The sequence below is a fragment of the Camellia sinensis genome, chromosome 1 (assembly GCF_055761805.1).
Source record: "Camellia sinensis isolate YWXY chromosome 1, ASM5576180v1, whole genome shotgun sequence".
Lineage (NCBI taxonomy): Eukaryota > Viridiplantae > Streptophyta > Magnoliopsida > Ericales > Theaceae > Camellia > Camellia sinensis.
In genome coordinates, this window is record NC_138961.1 from 4,240,367 (window position 1) to 4,252,814 (window position 12,448).

The 12,448-nt window shown below is 31.0% G+C and overlaps 1 protein-coding gene and 1 long non-coding RNA gene across 2 annotated transcripts; both read left to right on the top strand.

Moving 5' to 3' along the window:
* Positions 1 to 259: 259 nt before the first annotated feature.
* On the top strand, positions 260 to 2,783 carry LOC145789488 (uncharacterized). Its single transcript, XR_014327471.1, has 2 exons — positions 260 to 476; positions 2,479 to 2,783. It is a non-coding gene; the product is annotated as an uncharacterized LOC145789488 (long non-coding RNA).
* A 581-nt stretch (positions 2,784 to 3,364) lies between these two features.
* Positions 3,365 to 4,672, top strand: LOC114312721 (uncharacterized). The gene is made up of 3 exons (XM_028259003.2): positions 3,365 to 3,462; positions 3,666 to 3,745; positions 4,245 to 4,672. The coding sequence occupies exons 1-3, from the start codon at positions 3,365 to 3,367 to the stop codon at positions 4,670 to 4,672; spliced, it is 606 nt and encodes a 201-aa protein (XP_028114804.2).
* Positions 4,673 to 12,448: the final 7,776 nt, after the last annotated feature.

The following is a 12,448-nucleotide window of genomic DNA, read 5'->3' on the forward strand; positions in this document are numbered from 1 at the left end:
TGAAAAATTATATATTTTATAAAGAATGAAAATGTGTATATTTCGTAGTGAACAAAATAATATATTTTGTGGTACACAAAAATGTTATATTTTGTGGTGAGAAAAATTATATCATTTTATAATTTATATTATAAAATTTTGAGGTATTATTACAAAAATTATATTTTTGGGGAATCTAAACTTTGGAAAGCAAACCCACGTGGGTTGCCTCCCCACTTTTTCCTTCCATCTTTTCATTTCCTTTCTTTAAGCATTTCATTTGGTGGGTGGAGCAGAGAGCTCCTGCTCTCTCTCTCTCTCTTTCCTCCATTGTTGGCTTAAGCTTTAAGCTTAGAGTGGGAGTCTTTAGAGTGGGATTTTGCAAAAGTGTTGTAAATAAAAGTCAGAGAGCTCGTTGTGATCTTTGCAATGATAGTCTTGGATTCATGATCGGGCTAGATTTTCCTTCCAGATCTGCTCTTCGTCATTATTTGAAGGTAGGGGTTTTCTTCATATTTTTACATTAAAGCTATGTTAGGGTTATTTTGAGAAAATATGTCATTTTAAGAGGTATTGCACACATATATATGTATATATATAATTTTCAGATTTTTGTTTGATAATTTTTGGAAGAAAATTATGTTGAAATGTTAAGAATGTTGGCATTTTGAGATTGATTTTGGAAAAATCATTTTGTGTTGTTAATTTTGTAAAAAAAATTTGAAAATAAAATTTAAAGGTTGTATGATTGTATTTACATCATATTATGATTAGATGATTTATTTTGAGAAATATAAAGTTGAATTATTTTTTTATCTTTAATTTCGGAATTTATTTTTGAGAAAAATAAATTGATATTGAGGAATATTGTGTAAATTGTTAAGTTGGGATTATAGAGTTGTTTTAGAATTAAAAACTCTAAGAGTGTTATATTCATGATATTTTATGAAAGATGGTATGTTGATGATAAAGTTGTGTTCATTTTTGTGAAAATAAAAAATGTGAAATTTGGACTTTTGAACTCATTACCTTGAAAATGCTACTCTTGAGCATATTTCATAATTTTTGGTATAAAGATCATGTGATTAATTAATTTTAGAAAAGTTGTGAAAATTGTTATTGGTAGAGAATTTGGAAAAAATATTGTCTCTTTAAGTAGCTTGGTAGAAAAAAAAAGTTATGTTGAAATATGGTTATGTTTGAGGGATGAGGCATGTGAAGTTATGTTTGGTATTATAAATTCAAAATTTTTTGAATATAATAAACTTACTAATTTAGTGGATTAAATTAATTTTGGTTAAAATGTTATATCCGTTATGGTTAAAAGTGTATTATTGAGATTATATTATAATTTTTGATATAGTAGGATGGAAATGGTAATATTTAATAAGTATGAGATTTGGTAAACATCATATTGGTTATCTTGGTTGAGGTGAAACAAAAATTGATTGAAGGTTTTGTGTGAGTTAAAACAATTGGGAAATTAATAAATAGTTTTAATATTTGGTGTATGCTAATAGGTTATAGATTTGTCTTGAAATGACTAAGTTGGAAGTTTGTTGATTTACATGTGGTAAATACATGAACATTGACATTATTATATTATCTCTTGGGATTGTATCATGGTATTACATTGATAGAGATATGAAATTTGATCACAATGGAGCATTGTGTGGTGGAATTGAAATTAGAACTATTTTAATGCATTGTTACATATTGCGTTGCCATTCCATTTCATTGTTATCATGGATTTTGAATTGAATTGAACACTATTGTTTTGAGAAAGGAATTGTTTTTGGTGAAACAAGATCATTTTGAATTGTTTTGGGTAAATATGTTGGTAAGTTCGGTTAGGGGGTGTAATTTGATATTGGTTAAGTTGGTCTGAGTGTCCATGGTGAAAGACTAAAAACTGCGCGGATAGGTGTCGAGCCTTCCAGTTAATACTGGTAAAAATGACAGATTACAGGTGTCGAGCCTTCCAGTTAATACTGGTAAAAATGACAAATTGGTAGTACTTGTATAGTCTACTTGTAGACACCAGCCTAGGAATCACCTGAGTCGTATTTACTATCTTGGAATTTTATTGAAATTGTTGGATTAATGTGTTTTCAAATTGGCATTGTGCATAAGATTTTCAAAAGATGAGAAAAATATTTTGAGCATGACATGACATATGCATTTATCTCATAAGACTGTATAAAATGGATTTGATTAATTGTTTAATTATTTGATTTAATTGATAATGAGATAATTGAATGAATTGAAAAGGATGTCCTGTTGCTATCGAAACATGTTTGTTTATTTAAGTTAACTTGTTGTGGTTAATTAAATAAATTGAATTTAAGAGATTATGTAATAAAATCATATGATTTTGATACGATATGATTTCACGTATATGTATGAGTATTTTGGTACCCGCATTATTTTCTAATGTTTTAATATGGGATTGTTTGGTGAGCTAATGGTTTCTCACTCCCTGCCTATACATGTGTACAGGGAATGCTTTTCGGATTTGAAGATCAAACAATGGGTTTTACCATTTCATAAGTGTAATGTAGTGATGGATTGTACTACTTCATTTGTTGTTTGACTGAGCGCTATTTTTTTTTTTTTATAAAGAGTAATGTTCTCTATTTTATTATAAGCCTCAGGACATTTCTTTTATTTGTATGTAAATGTCATTGTTGTATAACGAAAGGGAATAAGTATATTTAATTATTCATCATTTCATCCAAGAATGAAATATTATTTGTAAATGGACTTGATTAATGAATATTGGTAATGTTATTCGAGTAATAAAATACGGGGCGTGACAGTGGGTGTGGGCCAATTGGTGACTAACGGGAAATACTCTGGGATGCCATCCGTTGTGGGTCGGTCCAAAAAGGCAGTGTTTGGTTATATAAAAGACAGAGTGTGGCAGCGTCTTAATGGCTGGAAGAAAAAATCTTTGTCGGCAACGGCGAGAGAAATTCTTATTAAGGCAGTAGCTCAAGCTATCCCAACTTACGTCATGTCCTATTTTGAGTTGCCAGATGGGTTGTGTTGTGAGATCAGTGGTATGATAGCGAGATTCTGGTGGGGTCAACGTGAGGAAAGGCGTAAGATTCATTGGTGCAGTTGGCAAAATCTTTGTAAGGTGAAGCCTGAAGGCGGGATGGGTTTTAGATCTATTTTGCTTTTAATAAGGCTTTGCTGGCTAAACAATCTTGGCGACTCCTACAATTCCCAAATAGTTTGGTGGCCCAAGTTATGAAAGCTCAATATTATCCACAGTGCTCAATTCTTGAAGCACCTCTGGGGGCGAGTCCTTCTTTTTCGTGGAGGAGCATTTGGAATGCGTGATCTCTCCTGTTAGAAAAATTACGGTGGAGAGTGGGGAATGGATCTTAGATCAGGATATGGAAGGACAAATGGCTACCGCAGTCATATTCTTTCAAAATTTGCTCCTCTCCTTCCTACTTGGGAGTCGATAATAAGGTAAGTGCCCTGATTGATCATGATTTGGGGAATTCGGATGAAGTAGTGCTTGGTGTTTACTTCTCACCCTATGAGGTTGAGGTTATTAAATCGATACATGTTTGCCCATACTTGGCGGAGGCCACATTAGTGTGGCATTACACAAAACAGGGGCTGTTTTCGGTTAGATCAGCTTATCATCTTGAAATGGGTATTCGCAGCAGGCCTGAGCATGCTTCGTTGTTGAATGGTGGCAGGGACAAGGCTGGTTTTTGGAAGAACTTTTGGAACATGCGACTTCCTGGTAAAATAAAAGTTTTTCGCTGGAAAATGTGTTTGGAAATTTTGCCAGTGCGATGTAAGTTACAAGTCCCGAAAGGTGTTAAACAACGATGATTGTGGTCTCTGTCATAAAGCCCCTGAATCAATTCATCACTGTTTTTTTAATTGCCCTTTTGCGAGAAAGGTGTGGGCATGTAGTAGCCTTGCTTTGGTTGCTCATCGACAATGGGGTGGGCCTTTGTTTGACTGGATTATAGAGGTTATTTCGCCTCTTCATTTAGCGAATGAGGAGTTTTATTGGGTGATTTGCTGGTGCATTTGGGCACATCGCAACCAAGTGGTGTGCAATAACAAGTACCAATCTGAGGCGGAGCTGACTCGTTATGCATATGAGTATTACCAAGAAGTTTGTGCAGTCTAGTTTCGCGTTCAGGTGTCGCAGCATGTTCACATGCCAATTCTTTGGATTCCTCCCGAGGCAGGGCTGTTTTAGACTAATTTTGATGGGGCTTGCTTTGCAGTCGAAGGATTGATTAGTGCTGGGGTTGTGGTTCGAGACCATAAGGGTGCAGTCATTGCTGCCATGTCAGTCAAAAGGGCGTCTGAGATGGATGTGGATTTTATTGTGGCCTTTGCAGTGCTTGCAACTATTCAGTTTGCGTTGGATATGGGGTTGCACCACATAATTCTTGAAGGTGACTCGTTAGTGATAGTTCGCGCCCTTCAATCCTCTTGGGCCTCCATGGCTTCGTTTGGGCACTTTGTGGAGCAAGCCAAATCTCTGTTGGCCAGATTCCGCTCTTGGGGTGTTAAGCATGTAAAACGGGAAGGGAATTCGATAGCTCATTGTCTAGCTCGAATGGCAATTGCTATGGAGGGCTTCTCAGTATGTATAGAGGGGGTTCCGCTTTCTTTACGCTCTCTCGTCAAGAGGGAAGCGTCTTTTTGATTTTGCTTTCTTGTTCCGTTATTCTTTTGACTATCAAAAAAAAAAAAAAAAGACGAAAAAAAATGACACGTGTCCGTTAATTTTGGATAGGGATTGGAGCACCAACAATATGATGACTCTTTGGGCTTGCCATTTAATTTTTTAATTACAAATATTGTACACACCAATTTGAATTAGATAATTCCAATTTGAAAAAAAGGACACGTGTCAGTGAATTGTGGATCCCAGGTAGGTACTAACTAATTTATCTATATCTATATATATATATATATATATTATATAAGAAAAATGGAGTTTCTAGTGAAAAAACTTGTAAGAATTTCAAAGTCTCATTCCACAATTGTTAATTTTTGTGATTTCAAAAATATTTAAAAATAATTCTATTGACTAACAAAGTAATTATAGATTAAAAAAAAATACAAATCTCATCTCATAACAAAGTAATTATATATATATATATTTTAAAAAATTATAAATTAAAAAGATTGTAAAACCACAATTACTAATTTATATAATTGTAAAATATTTAAAAATAATACTATTATTAGCTAACAAAGTAGATTAAAAAAAAAAAACAAAAAATCACTTAAAATTTTGAATTTCAAGTTCCTAAAATATTTCCCCCAATATTTCTTTCTTTCTTAAATCTCATCTTATAACAAAGTAACTATACATTAAAAAACATTATACATTAAAAAAAAAAAAAACACAAAGCTCATCTCATAAAAAAGTAATTATATATTTATAAATAAAAAATTATAAATTAAAAAGAACATAAAACCATAATTGCTAATTTTTATAACTTTAAAAATATTTAAAAATAGTACTAACAAAGTAACTACAGATTAAAAAAAAAACTAAAATTGCTAATTTTTGTAATTTTAAAAATATTTAAAAATAATACTATTGGCTAACAAAGTAACTATAGATTTAAAAATCATAATAATTAAATTACAAGTTCCAAAAATCTCTTCTCTAATATTTATCTCTTTCCTAAATCTCATAATATATCTATCTATGCTATATATTATACCAGAGTGACCTTAAATCTATTTTTTTTTTATTTTTATAAAAAAATAAAAATAAATTAAAACATCTATTGGCTATTCCAAGGGCATAAATATTAACATTTAAAATTATTTAATGCAAATATATTGTCAATAAAAAGAAAAAAAGAAAGAAAAAAGCACACAATTCTCAACCTCCCTCTCCCTCTCAAAATAAATCAAGCCTTTATTTAAAAAGAATATAAATCTCATACAATCTTCTCTCTCTTAAAATAAATCTAATGGAAAGGAAACTCTCTTACCTCCCATAAAATATATACTATTAATATCATTCACAACTGGTCTGATCTATATAAACATAAAATTTAGCCTAACATAAAATAAAAATTAAACCTTATATCTAGATTCTCTCTTTATTCCATAATTAAACACAATTTTATTCCCAAATAAATTTATACATATCTATACTATATATAATTGTTTTTAAAAATCTCATAATTTATTATTTTTTTATAATGATTCCATGATTTATAATTTAGAAAATGAAAGATGAAAAAAATTATTCTTGTGTGCCCTTTCTCTAATAAATTCTTTCTTCTATCCAAAAATCCTAACCATCATACATTATATTTTTTCCAAGCCATTCATGCCTTCCTCGCCCTATAAATATTACATTCATAGAACGATAAAACTTATAATTTTTTAACTTTCTTTTTATGAGACAATTTGGAAGTTAGTTTATGTTTAATCTATTGTATTATTTAAACAGATTTTTTAATTCTTTAGGTAGACCATTTTTTCTTCTTATTTTTTTTTTTTATCTATGATCATTTTATTTTATTTTTTTGTATTTCATATTTTGTGTGTCATTTCTCCCTCGTCTCTACCAACCACTATCTGTTTTTTGTTTATAGCTATTTTGTGTTGGTTAATATGCTTTTACTAGAATTTTTATACTAAAATGGTGTGATATGATCATTTGTATAGTAAAAAACATGTCACTCATTATAAAGTGATAGATCAAAATCTAAAAAAAATCATTATTAATAAGGTTTTTTTTTTTGGTATTGATTTAATGTTTGTATATCATTACTTTAAAAAAAAAATTACTTTTAATATTTTTTTGATATCATGATATGTGTTAATTAATTGACAGTTGGTGTAGAGTATTACTTCAAAGGCATATAATAGTTTTTCAAAGCTATAAAAATAAAATATTAATTTTAATCAATTTTTTCAAAACTATTAAAGGTGTTAGTCAATTATTTAATTATTTATCTTCAATATGTATAGCTCCTCTCTTTTTTTAGTACTTCTTTCTCTACTCCGCTATGAGTTCATAGGTTTTTAGAAAAAAATCATATGTAATTTAAAATTTTGAATCTTTTTATATAGGAAGTTAAAAAATAAATTTTAGAATTTAAAATATAGCTATGCAAAACCATATCCTTTTAAATATAGCTATATTTATAATTAATTTTAATCTATCTACTACCTATCCTTATTTATATTATTATATAAATAAAAATGTTGTACAATAATTGAAATTCAAAGCCCTAATCTATTTTTTTTTTCAAAATTTAAAATTGTTAAAATGCATTTTTAATATCATTAATTTCTTCCTATCATAAATTTTATTTTAAATCTTATAAGATTTGTTCAAATGACTAATATTCAATTTTTGTAAAAAAATTCCAATATATTCCTTCCAAAAATTAATATAGCAAGTCTACGAAATCATATTTTAAAATTCAAAATTATAAATATTTTTATTTATTTTTATTTTTATTTTTAATAAGCATGTTAAAGTATAAATAAATATCCAAATAAAATTATACTTATTAATAAATATGGCATTAGTTTTAATTGTAATCACATCTTTTTAAAGTCTTTATTCATTTTTTAACTTTTTTTTGATATTTTAAATTACATGTTATGATTAGTTTTTCTTACTCATTAAGTTTTTAAAATTTCTTTAATTATTTTCCTTTCAAAAACCAATATAACAATTTTTTCAAATGCATATATTTTTATTCTAAAATAGTGAACTATTAGAACTATGTCATTTGTTTTATAACAAAGCATAATTTTAATTGTTAATTGTCAATACAATAATATATATATATATATATATACTATATATTATAGTAAAGGAACATTTGAAATAAAAATTTTAAACTTATATATAAAATTTTATTTATAAGAGACAAAATACAAAAAATTAAAATAATTATCATATTTTTATTAAATAATATATTATTTTATAGCACGGGTGACAATGCTAGTATTATATAAGAAAAAAAGATTTTTAGGGAGAAGCCTTCTAAGAGCTCCAAACCCTCATTCTAAAATTATTGAATTTTCTTAATTTTAAATAATTAAAAAATTTCTATTGGCTAGTTTTCATTTGCCTTTTATTTTATAATTCCATATCGGAAAAGAAAGAAAAAGTGAATTGTTTCACTTGCATAAAGTGAATCTTATACTCTTATTTATTTAAGCAAAAGGAGACTTTTTGTGGGACCCGAATTTTTACCATGGTTATATTAAAAAAATAAAAAATAAAAAATAAAAAATAAAAAAACTAATAATAATTAATAAAATAAATAAATAAATAAATAAATGCATAGTTTAGGAAATTGGGAATTAATCGATTAAATTGTTAAAAAAATAAATTGTGAGACACTGCACGTTAAATATTTTGTTACAAAAACAAAATTAAAATCTGATTTAAATAAATAACAATAACACAAAAATTAATTAAATAACTTACTTGATTTAATTTCTTCGAATTATAATCTGATCACGTCCAGTGTTTGATACTGTGTCCTTAAGATAGATTCGTCCTCTTCACGGTGCTTTCAGAATCTGGACGTCAATCTCCCAGGATAAAATGATCTATCAACAAATAAAAACAGCACTACAATTTATTCGTTCGTCGAACACACTAAGTGTTTATACTCTCTGTAACAAGAACTTAATGGAAAATGAAGAATAAATTTATAGCAGAAGATGGAGTACGGAAATTGGAGTATTTTTCCAAATGGGGGGGCTTAGTCTATTTATAGATGGATTGGTGGCTTTCCATTTTGAATTAAACAGGTACTGTACCTGTTCAATTTGAATTAAACAGATACAAAACTGTATAGGCACTGTTTGGTTTGAAATTCAAACAGATTTAGAGCTGTTGGGTTCAAAAAACGGAAGGGCTCTGTTTGGATGTACAAAAAAAATCGGACCAGATTATTTCCGGTTAATTTGAATTATGGATTTTATTTTACTAAAAAATAAAAATAAATTCAAATGTTTTTGGCCCAAAAATATTAGTATTGGGCCGAACAAGCCCAACCTAGCCACACACCACGCACTCGCGCCCAGGCCCAGTCCGCCCGACCGACCAGACGAACGGCGGCGGCGGCGCGTGCGCGTGTGTGGTGATTTTTGGGTCCAATGGGTCTAGCCCATTTTGCCCATAACCTCTCCCTCTAAAACACTTGGGTACCCCTTGGGGCACACCCCAAGTACCAAACCCATGCCTTATAAACCCTTTCAAAACTTCCCACCAAATCAATGTGGGACAAGCCATTATACAACCTTAAGGAATTTCCACCAAAACTCCATTTTCATAGAGCACACTTTGGCTTCAATTTCCCATTCACTCGGTAATGGTTTTGAGCAACCAAATAAACCACATGAATCACAACGCGGCATAGAACACGTTACCATTTTGACCCGAGTAAATCGACGCTCGGGGCCCACCTAAAAAATAGACAAAACTTGAGAAAAAATTCTGGTTTTACCCAGGATTTTTTCTACCATTTCCAACAATCCCCCAAATGAATGGAATTTGATGACAACGAAAATGCAACAATATGCAGACTTTAATGAAAGAGTATAAGTCGAAAATATCTTGCATCAGGATAGGTAGTTTCGGCCTTGAACCTTCCTTAGTGATAACCCATTGAACTTACTGGCTAACCAATGGACGCGATGCCTTGAATTGTTCAGCCGTTTGTGTAAGCCAAGACAATAGATTTCACACAAAATATCTTCTGACACATCGTGGTTCTCACTGTTGTGTTCATTTTGGCCTTGAACGCACCTGGTTTTTATAAGTATTTCTAGAGAATGTAGCCTTTTTCATTCTCATAGAACCGGTCCCAGTTCAACACTCATATAGGTGATTCTTATTGTGAGTATCTCCTTATACTCGTTTTGATTTTATGCCTTAATCAAGATATAAGTAATCATTAAAAGCAAAGCTTATCCTTATACCCTTGCAGACAACATATGTTGCAGATATCACTCTTACCATAGGAATGGGCAGGAATTTTAATCCCTTGGTAATTTCTGGCGAGTCATACATAACTTAGTTGTCCCTTTGAACTTAGTTTTTGGGATCTCTAGTCATATAAGTAGGGTCACCATTATGACGACTCTTATGTAATAGGCTTTAATCCCATCCCTTTTGATGAACTATACACTAGCTCTTTTGTCAAACCTTTTGTTAACGGATCCGCAATATTCTCTTTAGATTTTATATAATCTATTGAGATTATTCTGTTCGACAACAATTGCCTTACGGTATTATGTCGACGACGAATATGTCGTGACTTACCGTTATACATGTGATTCTGTGCCCTGCCTATTGCAGATTGACTATCACAATGAATGCAAATAGCTGGCACAGGTTTTGGCCACATTGGAATGTCTTCTAAGAAGTGACAAAGCCATTCTGCTTCTTCACCTGCTTTGTCTAAAGCAATAAACTCGGATTCTATTGTGGATCGTGCGATGCAAGTTTGTTTTGTGGACTTCCAAGAAACAGTAGCGCCTCCTAGAGTAAAGACATATCCACTAGTGGATTTTGAATCTTTAGTATCCGATATCCAATTGGCATCACAATAACCTTCGAGTACTGCTGGATATCGAGTAAAGTTCAAATCATGATCACGAGTAAATCTTAGATATCTAAGAACCCGGATGATCGCTTTCCAATGGTCTTCTCCAGGGTTACTAGTGTACCTACTCAATTTACTGATAGCATAAGCTATATCAGGACGAGTACAATTCATTAGGTACATTAGGCTTCCAATGATTTGGGAGTATTTTAACTGAGACACTGCATCACCTTTATTTTTCGATAAATAAAGACTGATGTCTACAGGTGTTCTAGCTAAATTCAAATCATCCTTGATAAATTTATCAAGAATTTTCTCAATATAATGAGATTGAGATAATGCATAACCGTCAGATATTTTAGTAATTTTCATTCCTAATATAACATCTGCGACCCCCATATCGTTCATATCAAATCTTTTGTAAATCATTTGCTTAGTTGATTTGATCATGTTTTGACTGCTTCCAATGATAAGCATGTCATCCACATAAAGACAAACTATGACATATCCTTGGTCAGTGTTTTTAACATAGACGCATTTGTCACATTCGTTTATCTTAAACCCATTAGTAAGCATTGCATGATCAAATTTTTCATGCCATTGCTTAGGTGCTTGTTTTAATCCATAAAGGGATTTTACAAGTCGACAAACTTTCTTTTCTTGCCCTGATACTACAAACCCTTCGGGTTGTTCTATATAGATCTCTTCATTTAGATCACCGTTTAAGAAAGCTGTCTTAACATCCATTTGATATATTTCTAAATTAAACAACACTGCTATAGCAATAAGCATGCGAATGGATGTTATTCTTGTCACAAGGGAATATGTGTCAAAATAATCCAGACCTTCCTTTTGTCTGTAACCTTTAACTACAAATCTTGCTTTATACTTGTCAATTGAACCATCTGCTTTCATTTTTCTCTTGAATATCCATTTATATCCAAGAGGTTTAGAACCTGGTGGAAGATCCACCAATTCTCAAGTATGATTTTGCATAATGGATTTAATTTCATTATTAACAGCCTCTTTCCACAAAGGTGCTTCAGGACCTGTCATTGCTGCCTTAAAGCTTTGAGGTTCATTTTCTAACAAATATGTCAGAAAATCTGGACCAAAGGATTTTGATGTTCTCGCTTTCTTACTTCGTCTTGGTTCATCATCAGTTAAATCCTGTTGGTCGAGACCATTACTAGTCTCTTGTGTTTGATTGTCATTAGTCTCTTGACTTTGTGTACAATCATAAGTTCTTTTCTGTGAACTTAATTCCTGTCCTTTCTTATAAGGAAAGACATGTTCAAAAAACACAGCATTCCTTGACTCTATAATAGTGTTCACATTTATATCAGGTATTTCTGATTTATAAGTCAGAAACCGATATGCACTACTATTCTGAGCATAACCAATAAACACACAATTTACTGTTTTTGGTCCAATCTTAGTCTTTTTAGGAACAGGTACTTCAACTTTTTCCAAACACCCCCACACTTTTAAGTATTTGTAGGAAGGTGGTCGACCTTTCCACAATTCATAAGGAATGCTTTTGGTTTTCTTGTGGGGTATTCTATTAAGAACATAATTAGCAGACAATATTGCTTCCCCCCACAAGTTCTGTGGTAAGCCAGAACTTAGTAACATGGCATTCATCATTTCTTTTAGGGTTCTGTTCTTGCTTTCAGCAATTCCATTTTGCTATGGAGAATAAGGGGCTGTAGTTTGGTGAATAATGCCATGTTGTGCACAAAATTCATTTAATGGTGAATCATATTCACCACCCCTATCACTTCTAACCATTTTAATGGTTTTACCAAGTTGATTTTCAACTTCTGTTTTGTAGAGTTTAAACATTTCTAAGGCTTCATCTTTACTTC

Bases quoted from the DNA above. Each gene is read 5' to 3' on its own strand.
- LOC114312721 (XM_028259003.2), top strand. From the start codon at position 3,365: ATGGATCTTAGATCAGGATATGGAAGGACAAATGGCTACCGCAGTCAT. The intron at 3,463-3,665 runs GTAAGTGCCCTG...TATTCGCAGCAG, and splicing joins ACTTGGGAGTCGATAATAAG to GCCTGAGCATGCTTCGTTGT. The intron at 3,746-4,244 runs GTAAAATAAAAG...CTTGCTTTGCAG, and splicing joins TTGGAACATGCGACTTCCTG to TCGAAGGATTGATTAGTGCT.